Source organism: Myotis davidii, unplaced genomic scaffold (genome assembly GCF_000327345.1).
Source record: "Myotis davidii unplaced genomic scaffold, ASM32734v1 scaffold449, whole genome shotgun sequence".
Taxonomy (NCBI): domain Eukaryota; kingdom Metazoa; phylum Chordata; class Mammalia; order Chiroptera; family Vespertilionidae; genus Myotis; species Myotis davidii.
This window is the reverse complement of record NW_006383007.1, coordinates 3,597,084-3,616,482: the sequence shown is the minus strand read 5'-3', so window position 1 is coordinate 3,616,482 and position 19,399 is coordinate 3,597,084. Positions and strand designations below refer to the sequence as shown.

Below are 19,399 nucleotides of genomic sequence, written 5' to 3'. Positions count from 1 at the left end.
TTTATTTTCTCTTTAGTTTCCATTGCCCTAGGCGCATTATCAGAGAAGAAATTTCTTCGGCATATGTTTGCGATTTCGCTGCCTGTGGATTCCTCTAGTATTTCTATGGTTTCTCGTCTTACGTTTAAGTCTTTTATCCATTTTGAGTTTATTTTTGTGTATGGTGTGAGTTGGTGATCTAGTTTCATCCTTTTGCATGTATCTGTAAAAATGGCATCTTTTAAAGAAAGACTTGAGCAGCGATAGTGAAGAGCTTCTCACTCTGTATGACCGAGCAGCATTTTGACCTGTAATGGTTTAGGGATGCCAAACATTTTAAGAATATGATGTCGAAACTGGTTTGGCTCAGTGGATAGAGCGTCGGCCTGCAGACTGAAAGGTCCCAGGTTCGATTCCGGTCAAGGGCATGTACCTTGGTTGCGGGCACATCCCCAGTAGGAGATGTGCAGGAGGCAGCTGATCGATGTTTCTCGCTCATCGATGTTTCTAACTCTCTCTCTCTCCCTTCCTCTCTGTAAAAAATCAATAAAAATATATTTTTTTAAAAAAGAATATAAGTTACCATTATTACCTAAGACTTCCCTTTTAGCAGAGTTGGAACACAGCACCAATAGCTGCCAGTAACTGAAGAATGTTGTCAAGCAATTTGTCCTGCTCTCCGTTCTTCAGAATGTTTGTTTCCATGACACATACACCGTCTTGCTGAGGATGCACTACACAGACCCTGGGGAGAAGAGAGAACCTTGGAAGCTGGTCCGTGCTGTCTGGTGTCACTTAGAGTTAACAGAATCTTCTCTGAAAGCCCTTCATTAACTAACTCTTTTCTTGGCTTTAAAAAAGAGGCAATATCATTGTGATATTTTGGTGAACAGCATAGTTTTGGGAGCCAGAAAACCTTGGGTTCAAATTCTGTTCTGTCATTACATAATAGATTATCTTAACCAATGTATCTCAATTTATTACATGTCTATTTTCCAGCTGCATAAATGTTAGTCTTAAGTACTTCATAGGGTTTTGTCTAGCACAGTGCCTGGTATGGCACTGTCAAGCAGAATGATTAACTGAGATTGTCTATCTATCCATTGAGATACAGTATTTGCTTAGTAAATAGTCAACACACAGTAGTTTATAATGACCTCAGTGCCTTTCTCTGCTATTCCCAACCTGTAATACTCCTCTCCAGGTTTTCCACATGTCTTGTGGAGCTCTTATTTGCAGGGAGCAGAAACCAGCTTTGGCTAATATAAACAGAAAAACAAATGCATTAAAACAGCGGTTCTCAACCTGTGGGTCGCGACCCCTTTGGCAGTCGAACGACCCTTTCACAGGGGTCGCCTAAGACCATCTGCATATCAGATATTTACATTACGATTCATAACAGTAGCAACATTACAATTATGAAGTAGCAACGAAAATAATTTTATGGTTGGGGGTCACCACAACATGAGGAACTGTATTAAAGACGAAGTAGCAACAAAAATAATTTTATGGTTGGACCACAACATGAGGAACTGTATTTAAAGGGCCAGAAGGTTGAGAACCACTGCATTAAAAGATATTGCTGAGGCCGAAACCGGTTTGGCTCAGTGGATAGAGCGTCCACCTGCGGACTGAGGGGTCCCCGGTTCGATTCCGGTCAAGGGAATGTACCTGGGTTGCGGGCACATCCCCAGTAGGGAGTGTGCGGGAGGCAGCTGATCAATGTTTTTCTCTCATTGATGTTTCTAACTCTCTATCTTTCTCCCTTCCTCTCTGTAAAAAATCAATAAAATATATTTTAAAAAAAAGATATTGCTGAGGAAACTATAAATTTGGTGGCGTACATATTGGTACAACCACTATGGAAAACTAATTGGCATTGTCTACTAAAATTGAATACTGTATATGCAGAGTCTGTGATCTAGCAATTCTACTCTCATCTATATATCACATAGTGAAAACATACGTATGTGCAGCGAAGGCATGGGAAAAGATATTCAAAATGGTCTTGTGTGTAATAGCCCTCAATTGGAAACAACCCAAATGTCCATCAGCAGTGAAATGGACAAATTGGTACGTATTCAGAGAATGGAATACTATACGATACAGCCATGAAAGTGAACCAGTTATAAAACATACACGATGGCATGATGCAACTCAAAAACATAATATTAAGGAAAAGAGTGCAGATCCAGAAGAATACATTTTTGTATCATTTCACTTACATAAAGTTCAAGGTTGAGGTTGGGGGGACCTATGGTGTTAAAGATCAGAATAATGGCTTCCTTTAGAGCAGGGGTGGGGAACCTTTTTTCTGCCAAGGGCCATCTGGATATTTATAACATCATTCACAGGCCATACAAAATTATCAAGTTAAAAATTAGCCTGCTATATTTGGTCAAACATTTAATTAACTCACCCCTAATGCCTTGGCAGGGCCCGACGGGCTGGATGTTCCTCACCCCTGCTTTAGAGCAATAGCTGAGTGGCATTTCCACCTGGATGGGGCCTTGATTGGCCTCCAGGTTGCTGAGCAGACTATCTGCCCCAGAGGAGGTAGAGAAAGTTTGTGTCCTCCTTGACCCGAGAGGTCTGGGAAGCCCAGACTGCCTTGATTAGAGATGTGAGAAGAAATTCAGAGCCACTAAGACACAAGGGGCAGAGGTGACTCTGTTCTGAAACATATCTGCTTTTCAGTTTTTACCTTCCATAATATGATTTCAGACAAAAATGTCATTGGCAGGCACCCGCTATACTAAAATAGATATCACTATAAATTCTTTTTCTTTTTTCTTATTTTAGAGGGAAGCTAAAATGGATATCTATATGCTCTGGTTTGTAAGTCATGTCTCAATCACGATGTCTGACCAAAGCGACCATCCATTACAAAGCTGAGTTGGGTAGAGCAGGGAAAAGAAAGGTAGTAGTGTCTTTTCTTTCTTTTTTTCAGGCGTCAAAAATGAAAACTCTTCCCTGGCCAGTGTGGCTCAATTGGGTCAAGCGTTGACCCATGCACCAAGAGGTCGCTGGTTTGATTCCCAGTCAGGGCACATGCCCAGGCTGTGGGTTTGTTCTCAAGTAGTGGGTGTGCAGGAGGCAGCCTATTAATGTTTTTCTCTGACATTGATGTTTCTCTGTCTCCCTCTCCCTACCTCTCTTTCTCTCTAAAATCAATAAAAGCACATATTAAAAAAAAGTTTTTTAAAATAAAAGTCTCACATTCAGATCTTTTGAAACTAGATTCTGTCTCTTTAATGTGAATGCAGTTTGGATAATGACTCACATGTAATAAAGTAAATCAGCTGACTCAACATGAATATAAACACACCGCACTGTGCTGTGCACCCCACACCAGACACTTCCCTGGCACGCCCCAGCAGGACTCACCTCTGGTTTTGTTCTAAAGTCCAGCCCAGGGTGGGCTCTCCTGCCATCAGGAGAAGTTCATCTATTGGTGGGTCAATAACTGCTTTCATATATCCCCATTCCTGTTCCTGAGAATTATAACCATAATCCCACTTAAATACATAAAATGATATAGAGTATATGTGTAAAAGTCACAATCTGAATGATATTTTTAAGAATGTTTATTTTTCCCTATTAAACATTAAAATGCAAAGGGTTGCTTTTGGCCCATGTATCACTGTAGCATGTGATCCAAGAACCCCAAAACCCAGTGATGGGGCAGTCACAGTATCAAGCACCCCACTATACCCCTCATTTCAATTGCAATCATTGGTTACTCCTCTTTGCTCTATTTTCTATTAAAACCTGACCTTCAGAGATTATTTTTCCTCAGTCATTCCCCCCTTGTGAATTAAAACAAAAAATGCCATCTCTCCCAAGAAATTTTACACAGTAAGCCTTTTGATAATTTATTTTGCCTTTTTAAAATCTTATTTTAGATTTTTAAAAATTATTTTTCAGTTATAGTTGACATGCTATGTCGGTTTCAGGTGTACGACTTAGTGATTAGGCACTTATGTAACTTATGGAGTGATCACCCTGATGATAAGTCTGTTAATTATAGAATGAATGACTTTGTCCTGGAAAAGAAATTTCAGGTGCAGACAGTCAGTGGGCGGGACATCCTTAACCTTTGCACTTGAAATTGTATCACCTCTCTGGTGTCTGGGAGAATTATGGGTTATGGCTCAATTTGCAGTCTGCCATCTGACTTACTTAATTTCTAGTAACACAATAAAATTTTAGAATGACTAGTTAAGGGCTATATTGTTTAGAAATTTTATGATTGGATATACTTCTTAGAAATATTAGAGTAACTCTGAGCAATCTTTCAGCTTCAAGGAGAGAAAATTAAGGTATATTTCACTTTACTATGTCTACCATGGAATAAAAGCACATCTTAGTCTGAAAGTTAAGGTGAGGACTCAGCATCCCCAGTCAATGGGCAAGTTTTTATATCTTTGATTAACACCTTTCCTTTTATATTCCCTACTCAAACTCTAGAGTCACCTTCATCCCCCCCCCTTTTTTTTTTTAATTTGGGAACACAAAGACACAATATTTACTTAGTATCAAGATATATATACAAGATGGAGCGAGGGCATTCACTAAGCACAAAAGCCAAGTAATATTTTTTTAAAAAAATTGATATTGGCCGAAACCGGTTTGGCTCAGTGGATAGAGCGTCGGCCTGCGGACTGAAAGGTCCCAGGTTCGATTCCGGTCAAGGGCATGTACCTTGGTTGCGGGCATATCCCCAGTAGGAGATGTGCAGGAGACAGCTGATCGATGTTTCTCTCTCATCGATGTTTCTAACTCTCTATCTCTCTCCCTTCCTCTCTGTAAAAAATCAATAAAATATATTTAAAAAAAATTGATATTGGTCAGCAATTATCTGTAGGATAACTGATTCTCTTAAATCCAATTTCTTCTCTATATCCCCAAATGTCACCACCTTATGTCAGCTCTCAGGAACCTACCTGATCTCCAGGCCTCCAGCCTCATACCCTTCTAATACATTCTTCACCATGACACCAAAGTGAGTCTTGTAGAGCATAGAACCGATTCAGGCGCTTCTTACCTAAAACACATTGCTGGCTCCTGTATATCTTCAAGATAATCAAGGTTCCTCAGGTTTGGCGCTCCTCGGACACTATGGCCTTTCTGAAAATATGCAATCATTCAAAGACAATTGCTCTCTCATCTTTCTATATATGTATATTAACCTACTGTCTGGAAATCTCTATCCCATTTACTGTGCCTATCCCTCTCTTGTCTTTTTTTTTAAATTAAATTTTTTATTCCATTTACAGTGGACATACAATATTATATTAGTGTCAGGTGTACAACATAATGATTAGACATCATCTATATAGCTTATGGAGTGATCACCCCAATAAGTCTAGTACCCATCTGACACAATATATCATTACTGAAATATTATGGACTGTATTCCCTATTACTTATCTTTTAAGAACTGTCTTAGGAATTCCTTCATTTCTTCATTTACCCATTTCTTTATTTACTCAATAAATATTTGGTAAGTGCCAATGATATGCCAGATACTTTGCTTAAGTTTGGGGACACAATGATAGATAAGAATACAGAAGGTCCTGGCCCGTGGGGAACTTAGAATCATGGGAAGTGGAGATAAATAATACGTGCTTTCTTATTAAAATCACACAAATATATATTCCAAAAAATTCCCAAACCAATGACTACTCTTAAAAAAACTACAAATGAGAATTGCGTTACCGGATGCAGCCTTGTTTAATGGGTATGACCATTATCCTCATTTTCTGTCTGAGGAAGTTTAAGGTTTGGAAAGGCAAAGCAACTTTCCCATGTTCCCACAGCTGGTGGATGGAGCCAGGGGGAAGGAGGGCAAAGGTGTAAGAACAACTGAGGAATAAATAAGTAAAGTGTATTCATAGGAGCGAGCAGACAATTTTGAGTGAAGCAAAAAGTTCAAGTTGAGACAGGAAAGCAGGTTAAGGCCAAAAAGTAGTGCAGTTCCCACTTCTCTGTGGGGGAGTATGTTCTAAAGCCACCAGTGGATGCTTGAAAGCATTGGTGGTACCAAACTCTATATACACTATGTTTTCCCTCTATACACATACTTTTTCACTTAAAGAAGCACTCTATGCCTTTTCTTTGGCATATCTGAACTGCCAGCATCACTACTCCTGCACTTTGGGGCCATAAGTAAAATAAGACTGTCTGAACACAAGCACTGATAGTGGCAGCGATCTGATAATCCCAGCTGGCTACTCAGTGACTCATGGATAAGTAGTGGAGACGCTGGACAATACAAAGGGATGATTCACCTTCTAGGGACAATGCGATATTTCATTACTCTACTCAGAATGACGCGCAATTTAAAACTTATGCGTCGTTTATTTCTGGAACTTTCCACTTAATATTTTTGGACCATGGTTAACTGTGGGTAACTGAAACCACAGAAAGCGAAACTATGGATAAAGTGGGATTACTGTACAAATTTACATCGAAGACCAATACGTATGTTTAAAGTCAGAGTTCCAAAGTGGCGAATGCTCTTTGCATCTTTTAGCGCCTTGCAAATAGGGTGATGCAAACAAAGTCTCCCTCTGAGCACCTCACCTGCACCCATACCATGTCTTCCTTTCTCTTGGAACCCTATCAAGAGTCTTTACTCCTTGTCTCCACTTCCTTACTCCCTAGAAATCTGCCAATAATCCTTCCTAGCTCAACCTCCACTTCCAAGCAATGTATAAGTTCTGATTATTTTAATGCCAGCCTCTTTCTTGAGTCTTTCCTTTCTCTAGTCCTTCTGCTACTTTTCTAGTCCAGATTTTTCAATCACTAGCCTCTCTCTCGTGGTTAGTGGCAACAGCAGCCTAACTGGTTCCCTCGCTTACAGCCTTTCCTCCTTTCAAATGCATACTCCTGTCTGGTGGCCAAGTAATCCATTCAAACATGGGTACCAAAGAATCCTGTGCTTCCTGCCCACCTTCCTGCACCATCTCTCAGCACCTCCGTCTCACTCTGTAAGATATCACAGCACCAAATTATTTGCGGCTCACATAAAAAATTAACGTTTCCTTTATTCCTCACCTCTTGCACTCATGATATTTTTTTCTTCTTGAAACACCATAAACTTCTTTTCATATTCTGGGACCCTCTCCTACCCTCCCAGCCCCACACCACTTCTTTGTCTACCTAACTTTTGTTCTGTCCTATACTCAGCTTCTGCCCCACCCCCTCTTGGAAGCCCCCCAGCCACAGGAACTCCTCTCCTGGCTGGGGCTGGACGCTCCTCCACCCACTCCCATTGCACCTTCTGCATACCTGTACTTCAATATGCAACACTCCTCTCTCCCCCACTAGACTTGGGGGGAGCTCTTTGAGGGTAAGATGCCCTCTTATTCACCTGCGTACCCCCAGGGCCTGCTCAGGACGGACAAACAGAACGCCACCCATTCAAACTCCTGCATCTGCTTTGTCCCCTGTCACTGCAGCAGCCTCTCTCCAATTCATTTGGAAACTTTTAGCTACAATAACAGCCTGAAAGTTCCCAAATGGCTCTGATCCTAAAAGCCCTTCCCCTGATGTTGGTCATCGTTTTTGCTCAGTAACTAGGCTGCTTTTGTCACAAACCAGGGAAGGTCGGCTAATACCTGAAAATCTGGACTAGCAATGTAGCAGAAGGGCTAGGATGCCTTGTATTAATTTTCCAGGGCTGCCATAACCAAGTACCACAGACTGGGTGGCTTGACCAACAGAAATTTATTTCCTCACAACTCTGCAGGTCAGAAGTCTCAGATGGAGGTGTCAGCAGCGTTGGGTTCTTCTGAGACCTCTCCTTGGCTTGTAGATGGCTGTCTTCTCCCTGTATCTTTAGGTGATCTTCCTTTTGCGTATGTCAATGTATAAATTTCCTCTGCTTAAGCTCCCCAGTCATTTGGACTAGGGCCCCATCCTAATGAGCTCATTTTAACTCAGTCACTTCTTTAAAGACACTACTTTTAAGTACAGTCACATTCTGAGGTACTGGAAGTTAGGACTTCCACACATGAATTTTGGAAGGACACAATTCAGCCGATAGCATGCCTCTTACTCATGGATACCTACCCCCAAATTTGCTGCCCTCATGGCTCCCTCCCTCCCTCTTGCTGAAGTTCCATTGTGATCACTTTAGGTCTGGATTTCTTAGAACCCATACTTGTGGCATCATTTTGTGTATGAAGTTCATCTCCATTGACATATGAGAACTGTGGGAACTATTTCTTCTTCTATGTGATATATTCTCATGTTTGAATACATGACTTCCTATTTTCAATTACTTTTCTGAACCCCTGGAGAATGTAAGGTTCATATCATACATGTGAACGGACCATTGTGTGGTATAACTTGGCCATGTCTAGGTTTTGACGGTTCAAAGAGATGTATATTTATGTATTGTTGATTTAGTGGTTTCAGACACAATGCCTTTTTGGGTCTCTTAAAATAAAGCATATTGCACACTATATATTTTTAAATGCTAAAATAAATAGAACCCCAAAGAAGTCATATATCAAGTAGGTGTCAAAGCCATTCTCAAATTCAAGTTTTCAGAATAGAAGGCCAGGGCTCTTTCCACTATATCACTAGTTTTTATTTACAAGGTTCTGAGAGTCAGACATATACTTATTTTAAAAGCATTTTCTTTTATGAGCCTATGCTCATTTTATTAACTCATAATTAATTACTCTTTTAACATATTTAAAATATTTGCTTATTTTAGAGGATATGCGTTTTATTTTAAGTAAATTAAAATTTATAATTATGATTTATAATAATGTTTTGAATATTTTAAACTTAAAAATTAAATATATTTATTTAAACCTATGCAATAAACTTCTAAAAATCTATTTATACTTCTTATAATTGTTATAATCTATAATTGTTATATTTTTTATTGAAACATATTTATAATTTTTACATTTCTTATCAATGTTTTTATATATAAATTCTTATAAAGTTCTTACAGAGCTGAGTGATAGTACTTGGAAGATGATTTTTTTGATTGACAGTAGGGGAGGAAATCTATTTATTAAATTATAATAGAGATTTATAGATGCCTATTTCATAGCAATAAAACATTTGTCATTAACAAAACATTATATTAGTGCTTGTTATGTATGTTTCTTTGGGTGATCCAAGTCTTAATCCTCCAGATTAGCTTGTGATGCCTGTTTTACCTTTGGGGAAACGGAGGCTTAGCAAGATTCAACAGCTTACTAGTGATCTCAAAGCTAACAAGCTATGTGGCCAGAATTTGATCCCATGCCTCTGACTCCAAGTTATTGTTTCACTATGACACCAGTGAAGAAATTACAGGACAAAGCTATAGTCAGCAATTACTCATTAAAACAGGGACACACTGAGTGCAGACACTGTAAGTCAATGAAGCCCATAAAAAGGGTGTTGTATTGCTTTGATTGGTCATCTGACACGGAGTTAGTTCACCTCTGTGGCCATTAGTTTTTCATCTATAAATCTGAGGTTAATTTTGGCATCATCCTCATGAGTTTGCTGTGAAAAAAAATGAGTCATGTGTGTGTACATACATGTGAGCGGTAGCTATGCAAGCCGGTCCAATCCTTTTGAAAAGCAATAATTAGGTAGCTAAGTAACAAGAGCCATAAAAATGTCCATTATCGTTGGCACAGGAACCCTACTGCTGGAAATATATTCCAAAGAAATGATTCAAAAGACTAGAAAGTAGACCTGGCTGGTGTGGATTAGTTGGTTGAGTGTCGTCCCATACTCCAAGAGGTCGCCACTCCATTCCTGGTCAGGGCACATGCCCGGGATCCTCAGTAGGGGGCATGTAGAAGGCAGACAATGTTTCTCTCTCATTAATATTTCTTTCTCTCTCTCTCCCTTCCTCTCTCTCAAATCAATAAAAACACTTAAAAAAAAGAAATGATAAAAAAAAGGACAAACACGTATATTTCTCCAGGCGTTAATTACAGGGAAAACAGTTTGGTAGTTCTTCAAAATATGAAACATATGGTTACCTTATGATATAGCATTTCCACTCCTATGTGTAACCAAGAGAAATGAAAACATACATCCCACACAAAAACTTGTACATGAATGTTCATAGATGCTGCATTCATAATAGTCCCAAAGTAGAAATGACTCAAATGGCTAAATAGATAAATAAAGTGTTAATATATCCATTCAATGGAATACTTTTGGAAATGAAAAGAATAAAGTAATGATACATGCTATATCATGGATGAACTTTGAAAATATTATACCAAATGAAAGTCATAAAAGGCCACACAGTATATGATTCCACTTATATAAAATGTCCAGGATGGGAAAAAATATAGAGATAGAAAGTAGACTAATGGTTGCCTAGAGCTGGGGAAGGAAACAGGAGAAGTAATGAGTGACTGACAATAGGGAAATGTCTCTTTTGGCAGAGGACAAAAATATTCTAAAATTACATTGTAGTGATGACCACACAACCCCATGAGTATAAAAGAAACATTGAATTGTGTACTTCAAATGGGTGAATTGTATGGTACATGAATTGTATCAGTAAAACTGTGTTTTATTTTTAATTTCAAAAATATTTAGGAAGAAAAAACGAAACCAATCCAGCTGTCTATCAAGATATCAAACACATACTCTATTCTGTTGATGGCACATAATGTAGTCATTACATATTATAAACCCAAAGATCATGTGACAACACAGAAAATATGTCACATGGTATTAAGTAGTATAAGAGTGAGGTACAAAGTGGTGTTGTACCTAAATGTACATGCATTTGGATAAAAGGCTGGCAGGAGACTCAGAGACAAGAGAGTATGGGGAAGGGAACGTGCCTCCTTTCAGAAGTCCCTTTAATTTGCTGTATCTCGAAAGCACTTATTTTAATGTACTTTGTAATGGTAGTCTTGTGGTAGGTGCAGGTGGTACTGAAGATGCATAAAACAGAGAGAAGGAAGGAAAGAGCACAAGGGACATTTTAAAAAGCAGCATGTAAAACGTCCAAGAAATGGAAATTTAAATGCACATATTTAGCAGGGCATTTAAGGAGAAATTGGTATCGAGGGAGGTGCTGAAGAACGTAGAAGCAGGCCAGGCTCTAACAGGATTCTGCCCAGAAAACTTAAAAACTGGAATCTTATAAGTATGCTCTTCCCTGTGACCTGCTTTCACTATCAAGTGTTGAGGGGAGGGGATTTTCATATACCGGAGCTGGTGTAGGTCTGTGATAAAAACCCAAAAGGAAGTTGGGATGCTTAGCAGTATGCACAGTTTACTTAAATTCACCAAAATTGTACTGGAGTGTGGAAAAAGGGAGGAAGTCTGGCCACGCCCGAGTGAGTCAACATTAAATGGCCCTCCACCCAGCTCTCCTTCCTTCCCAAGGCCACCTCACCTCTGTGTCTGTGTGCTTGACCCTAGCAAGGAATGAACACCAGCTGGGATGGGTGGGGCAAACCCCAAACCCTGTTGGTTGGCTTCAGTCAACAGGTTGGGGGCTGAGGCAGAGAGAGCAGGGACCAGAGCAATGGCAACAATCTATACTACGTTCTTTTTCCGGAACTTTCTCCTTCCTCAGTTCCCACTGAATGTCTGAAATATCCTTCAACATCCTAGGACCCAGAAATAGCTTGTGGCTTTTGAGAGGGGCAACTAAAGTGCTGTGTCAGCAGTTCTTGAAAAGCACTCTACAGAGGCAAGGTGCAGTTATTTTTGCTCTGGAGAAATAACGGGTGAACAGGCTGAGTTTGGGTAGAGGGATGACAATCTTTAAGGTAGAATCTGCTTCCATTTCAAAACAGAACACACTAGTGCTAGGTATGGGGAAGAACAGGCAGTTGATGGACATCAATGGCCATGTTTTCTATGGAGTATAAAATGAAGATTTCTAAGAGAGGACATATTCTTTCCTTCAGAATTACTAGGAATGTATGAGCTGCCCAGTGATGCACCCCTATGAAGATGCCCCCTGGATGGATTCCACTGCTCAGTCAACTAGCTGAGCCGCCAGATGATCCCTGCAGCCATTCTTCCTCATAAGAATTCTAGATTATTTCTGTGCACCAGGAGTTGATCTTATATTTCAGGCACCAAAATAAACACTGAAGGTTGTAATTACAGTTCAAGTCTTTAACCACTTCTTTGGTCTCCTTTTAGGAATCCAGTCTTAGAAAAGTAACACCAGGTACCTTTGATGTGGAGATCTCTGAGCAGCTCTGTAGCTTTTCAGGATGGCTGACTTGCCTTTTCTCTCATTCTCTGTTATTCCACTTTGTCCAAGTCCGTCCTCAGCACCCACATTCAGCAAACAGTGAGCTATATGTGCAGTGTCTGACCCCAGCACTATCCACTCAACCATCCAAACAACAGCAACAAAACCCTGTGTGCAAAGCCTGAAATGAGGAAAGGAGATAGGGGAGGGGAAGCCCTATTTAGTAATAACTACATACCCTCACTACTCGGTGTTTTGCCTTTGAACGCATTTTTGCAGACATTTACTTTCATGTATGGCCCAGAATCATCACATATTTTCCCACCAAACAAATAATTTCTAGGTGAGAAATCTATGTTTTGCAACTGCTGGATTTTTTTAGTCTTAAGAACACCCAGTGCAAATAGTATCAAGAGAATCTTTAACCTAAAGAAAATTAGGCTCACAACAACCTAAGAAAACTAGTTATGTGTTACCATAGCAACTAGGCCAGTCTCAGGGTGAAGGGCAGAGTTCTTCAGATTCATCTACTGTGTCTGCAGATTGACTTCCTTGAAACAGCATCATGTGTCATAATCATCAAAACGGAACCTGTTATTTTCATTAAAAAAAGAAGTTGAGTCTCAAGTTGATCTGCTTTGGTCTTTACCCCGGTGCCTTTCAATGTCTTTTTATCTCAGAAAGGTGGGACTTGGTAACTGGATCCTTTGGAACGTTTATTCCTGCATTCACTAATATATTAGGGACCTGAGCCAGTGGGGTTTGATAGTAATTAAACTTTGATGGCTGGAACATGACCTGTGAAATGAGTTGCTGGTCTCTGTTTAACTCCTAATGGACAGAAATCCACATTGCTCAGAATCCAGCCGTAACCCCTGCTTTCAGGAGAAGAAATCAGAGGTTTGAATGGCCTCTCCTGAGGGGTAAACTGCAGGGCCTCTTCCCCAGGAATTATGCTTTGCCTTTCTAGGCCACAGATATCTTCACAATTAGTCTCAAAATACCCTGTGAGATGTGTGTAAATAACACAAAACACATTTACAGGCTGGGCCACCCTGGTGGAAAGTACAAGTAATTTGCCCAGGTTAAAATAATTAGTAACAGCAGGGGCAGAGATTCCAGCAGGTCATTCTCCAGTCCTTTTCTAAGACTACTGAAAAAAAAAATTTTTCACTCAAGAAACATGGCCAATTAATGGACAGCAGGAGGTGAGGATGAGTCAATACTAGTGGATTCATTTTTAAAGGTCATTTTCATTTTAGGGGGTTATTATACCTACAGTTAAATTCTTTTTCCTATAACAAGCATCTTGATGTTTCCTCTAATAAGACTGAAGGAAAGTGAAAAATGTATATAGTGAGACGGAGAGCTGAGGGTTGAAGAGAGCTGGATCTGGTAAGATGTTTGGAAATTAGTGACTATACTAGTACAAAGAAAGATTCAGCTGACAAAAGGAGAGTCCTCTAACAGAAAGCACCTGCAGGTAGGTCTTAGTTTGTTTTGGCTGCTATAACAAAATATCCCAGACTGGGTAGCTTATAAACAACATAAATTTTATTTCTTACAATTCTGGAGGCTGGAAAGCTGAGGTCAAGGTGCCAACATGGTCAGGTGAGGTCCCTTTTCCAGGTTGCCAACTTCTCATTTTATCCTCACATAGGAAAGCGGGCAAGCACACTCTCTGAGACCTCTTTTGTAAAGACATTAATCCCAGTCATGAGGGCTTTGCCATCATGACCTAATCACTTCCCAAAGGCTTTACCTTCTAATACCATCACCTGGGGGCTTAGGATTTCAACCTGCAGACTTTGTGGGGACGTGGACATTCAGACCACGCAATGTGTTAAGATGTGTGTGTTGGATTATGAAGGATACAGAAATATTTAAGACATGAGTCCTGTCCTTGGTGCCCAGCAGAGAGTGATGGATACTCTAATGATAGTACCTGGATCCTGTGGTAGAAAGAAAGTTATTCTGACTCTATTCAGAAGTTGAGGAAAATAGCGAAATATTTCTTAGGGAATCTGAGCTGGGCTTCATAGCACAAGTAAGTAATCATACGAAGATACTGAGGAAAGAATATTTTAGGAATCAGGAACAGAGAAAAAAAACCCAAACCAACAAAACAACATAGATTGGAGTTTGTTAAAAATCACACATTGACCAGATATGGTTTGAGATTTGGATTAAATTGTGGGACAGAGTTGGAGCTGAAGCACAAAAGGGCCACATTTTTTCAGGGTGCCCAGCAAAGAATGATGGATACTCTAATAATAGTACCTGGATCCTGTGGTAGAAAGAAAGTTATTCTGACTCTATTCAGAAGTTGAGGAAAATAGCGAAATATTTCTCAGGGAATCTGAGCTGGGCTTCATACCTGAAAAGCAGGTAGAGAACTTTTGAATTGTATTCCACATAGATCCAAATATTGAAAATCAGAAGTTAACTGTGATCATTGTTTTTATGCAATGAGATATTAGTAAAGTTATTTGTTTAATATATTTTATTGATTTTTTACAGAGAGGAAGGGAGAGGGATAGAGAGTTAGAAACATCGATGAAAGAGAAACATCGATCAGCTGCCTCCTGCACACTCCTCACTGGGGATGTGCCCACAACCAAGGTACATGCCCTTGACCGGAATCCAACCGGGGACCCTTCAGTCCACATGCCGACGCTCTATCCACTGAGCCAAACCGGTTAGGGCAGTAAAGTTATTTTTATAAAAGGATTCACATAGTCTGATCTATGTTCTATGAAGATAGAAGAGGTTAAACTGAAAATATTCTGCATTTATGTCAACATGTGTGTATGACTTCCTTCAAAATGTCATAAATCATTTTGTAATATGTCCCTGCACAAGGTTGAATTTGCACAAACTGCAAACTGAAGATGCCTGTGTAAAACTGTCGACTCAGGTATTTCAAATGAACTATTCAGTTTAAGTGCTGGAGGCACTATTGTGAGAAATGAGGAAATGGTTCCATCCAGCAGGAAAGCCAGCCGAGTCCCTGAAATCTCTCTCTATTTCCTTTCTTATAGGAACAGCAATGGAAACCTTCGATGTACAGCAGCATAACTCCAGTCTGCTTTACAAGCCCTCTGATTGAGAAGTCAATTGGCAAAGTAAGAATGAACCCATTTCTTGTTGAACAATATGATTTTAGCCCATTAGCTGTTATTTCTTTTTGTCTTCAGCTATTCGGGAGACATAATCAAGTGGATCTCATAAAAGTGGCCGGTAAAGTCCAATTTTGAGCTATTCGGTTGGCCCTTGTGGCACTTGCCCTATACAAAATGTTGAGCAGAGAAAATGTTGATCTGAGATTCCCTTGTCTCTGCTTTTGCTTCCACATCCATTCTGATGATGTCCTCCCAACTTCCCTTATTGTCCTGGTTTCTCAGGTCTTTGATTTAACTCCCCCTGTTTGTCAAAACTTGTTAGAAGGAAAGAGGGTGCTTTTAGTCATTTACATTGTAGGGGAGGGGAAAGCCATTTTCCTCTACTCTCTTAGGTTCAGTGGCTGGGGCAATGCAAATTAAACTGAAAAACAAAAAGAGAGAAATGGGAGAAAAGGCTTATTACTGTGAATAAGGAGGCCTTTATAGAAAAGGAGTGAAGGCCCACAGAAGTAGTTATATTTGAGCCTTATATGCCATTTTAACAAAGAGTGATAAACTGTGGAGAAGTGACAAGAGGAAGAAAATAGGTTTGAGGCATCTTGGGCCATTAAATTGTGAGAAGATGAATATATGGGGGAAGTTCATGGAAGATAAGTGATTTAGTAAGGCTTGTTACGCAGACTCAAGTTGGTGCCTTTTCTATTGATAAGGGTCATCTCTGGTGGTCAAGAGTCCTCATCCTCTTGGTATAAGGGAGGAAGATACTGCTACAAATTTATGTTACCTTTACAAAGGGAAATGTATGCCCTGTTTTTAGACAGAATGGGGAGAGCAGAGAGCTTTTCCTGCATCTGCTGTTTCTCAGTTGCCTTTGTTACCAAGCAAGGGCCACTCCTGTATGCACATAGGAGTCAAAATTATGACACTGATCTTAGAGTAAAAAGAAGAGTGATTTATTTAATGCTGAGTCAACTCAGAGAAGACAGGAGGCACCATTGAAATCTGTCTCCCGCATTAGGGGATCTGGACAAGTTTTAAGGGTTAGGGAGAATAGGGAAACATGAGGTAATGCTGGTGGGGTAAGTTTTGATTGGAGGGTTTTGGAACTTGACCAATTATGGTATAGGGTGAGGGGCAAGAGAAAGCACAAAGGAATTCTGGTCTGGCAGAGTTTGATTGGTCAGTGTTTTGATTTATCCATATTTGATCCATGAACCAACTCTTCCTCGCTGAAGGAACTCTTGCTTGGTAGAGGGCTCCAGTGGACAAATTTCTATCACTTGAATTCTGTAGACTAAAGATTCTTGGTTCTGGTTCATCCTGAGGGCAGGGGCGGCACACACACAGTACTGTCTCTGTAAAGTAGCTCAGATTGAATTAATTGCCAATCTGCTTTAAGGGAGCAGAACCAGTCTTAAGCTGGTCAGTGTGATTCCTGTGCTGTTTCACCTTCATCTCAAAATAATCCTTATGCCAAAGTGACATATTTTGAGGTGGTATATTCTGATTCCCTTCAACATGTTAGTATGAAATCCAGACACAGTACTACCACTTTCAAACAGATTAGTTATTTAAACTCTTTTGTGGGAAATGCCTCCAGAGGAGAAATTATGGATTTTTGCCTGAACTGCTAAAATCACGTCCATTAGTCCCACCATGGAGTGTAGAGACACATGGTAAGAGTATGGGCACTCTGGAGCCAGCCTGCCTGGGGTCAAATCCCAGTCCTATCACTCACTGGCTATGTGACTTTGAGCAAGTTACCTGTATAAAAAGAACATCATAATATTACCTGTTCCTGGGACTGTCACCAGGATTAAATAATTTAATATAAATTCACAAGAACATTTTTTGATTTATTTTATTCTTTAGGAATTTAAGGTCTCTTTCCTTTATTTGTTCTTTTATTTTTTAAAAAACATTTTTATTGATTTTAGAGAGGAAAGAAGAGGGAGAGAGAGATAGAAACATCAACGATGAGAGAGAATCATTGATTGCCTGCCTCCTGCACGTCCCACACTGGGGATTAAGCCTACAACCTGGGCATGTGCCCTGACTGAGGGGGATGGGAGGGATCAAAGTGTAATCTCCTGGTTCACGGGTCAACTTTCAACCACTGAAGCACTGGGGTCAGGCAGAACAAGGATTTTTTTAAACTTATTTTGTTCACTATGTATCAAGAGCTCAACACATGATGCAAATGAACTTAATGAATGAATAAATGCAAAACAATACACATAGTCAGCTTAGAGGAAACACATCCTCAATTTGCTTATCTCAAGAAATGGGAGCTATAGAAGGTGGTGTCCTATGTGAGGAAGAGAAGTAAAACTCTGGCCAGTATATCAAGGACACTTTCCAGGCACACCTCAACAGAAGGACCACAGTCCACTGGATACCCACCCTTTCCTGCCCTCTGCTATAGTCCTGCATCTCTAGACCACACATAGTCCAGCCACTAGGATGAAACATAGTCACTATAGGGACAAGTCAAAAACAAACAATTCTTTCAATAGGGCTTTCTCTCCAACTTATAGATACATGTGGGCAGAATCTGAGTTTTTGCCATTTTTCTCAAAGAAAATGAATCTGTTCTTCCTGCAATTCCTGGTAAATTTGCCTTGGTGGCAAGTCGGGCAAGGCAGCTGTCTACAGAGTGCGAGGTCCCGGCTGCACAGGAAGCCTCCTGGCAGTGCTGTCAGCACTGCTGACATGTTGCAGGCATAGCAGGGGAGCGACCCAAGCCGGGACTGAGTTTCTGTGAGGTCTGCACTTCCCCTCTGCTGACTGCAGTTTCAAGTGAGAGGAGTATCATTTGGCCAAAGATTAAAACAACAAATAATCAAAACACGCCCTGAACATCACAAAGTGTGTTGGCAACCGCTCTGACACTCACTCTCTTGCCCTCGCCTCTGTCCCCTGCAGCCCCACCTCTTCTGATTTTGTTTGTATAGATTCTAAATGGGCCACCACTTTGTTAGAACAGAAAGAAGCCATTTCAAAGGCTGAGGTCAGAAGTCAATGAGCCCCAGAGGGTCTCTTTTGACTAAACTTTATTTTCATCCAATAGACAGCCCTGGCTTTTACTCCGTGTTCTCCTAGACCTGATCAGAAACACTAACAGCAGTGTAAGAAAGGTAGGAAGAGGGTTTTGGAATGCGTCTCAGAGAGCAGAAGGCACTTAAATGCAGTATGATCATTCTTGGTTTAGTGATATTTGCTGTGGATTCTCAGCTCTCCCTCGCCTGCCAGGGCAGAGTTAGCGGTAGGTGTCTGTGAGTGGCACCAGGACTGTCTTGGGTTGAGTGGGACTGCTCCCAGAGGATTTTCTTGTTCTCTTTTCTCCCCATAGCTCTGGCTTCTGGGCATAATACTCTTGCTTAAAATACACAAATGAACTCACTTTGCCATCAGCTGTTATCTATCCACCTGGAGATGAAAAATGATGCTGAAAATGTAAGCAAAGTCAAGCTTTAATTACAGGGGTCAATGGAAGGCAGCATTTGGGGTGGATAATTGAAACCTGTAATTAATCTGCTTAGAATTCAAACTCTCTTTCTCACTGTCAAGAAGCTTTCTGTTGGGGGAAAGGCTGTAAGCTGGACCCAGATGTGATTTCTGTTGCCCGAATTATGGTGCCGCAAACTGAACCAGGGAATAATGTTTCCGCATTTTGTGGGCAGGAAAGGTGTGAAAACCCCCGGTTGGAAAACAGAGGATTCCAAAGTGAGCTCATGATTGGAAAAAGGATATTATGGAGCCAATTCCAGTCTTACAACTAAGCCACAACTTTTTAAAATTAATCAGTGGTTCTCAACCTGTGGGTTGAGACCCCTTTGACGGTCGAACGACCCTTTCACAGGGTCGCCTAAGACCATCCTGCATATCAGATATTTACATTATGATTCATAATAGTAGCAGCATTAGAATTATGAAGTAGCAATGAAAATAATTTTATGGTTGGGTCACAACATGAGAAACTGTATTTAAAGGGCCAGAAGGTTGAGAACCACTGAATTAATGGTTATGATGATGATAGGAATAAAGGAGAGAAACTTCTTGGAGCAAAGAGGGGAAGCCCGGGAAATCA

The 19,399-nt window shown here is 40.3% G+C and overlaps 1 protein-coding gene across 2 annotated transcripts in view; it reads left to right on the top strand.

Moving 5' to 3' along the window:
* Positions 1–19,399, top strand: part of RASGEF1B (RasGEF domain family member 1B) — a 540,242-nt gene that overhangs the window by 367,102 nt on the left and 153,741 nt on the right. For both annotated transcript variants that reach the window (XM_006778195.2, XM_015557664.1), the window contains one exon: positions 15,229–15,312. In XM_006778195.2, the coding sequence (XP_006778258.2) occupies positions 15,229–15,312 (84 nt within the window). The remainder of the gene's footprint in view (positions 1–15,228; positions 15,313–19,399) is intronic.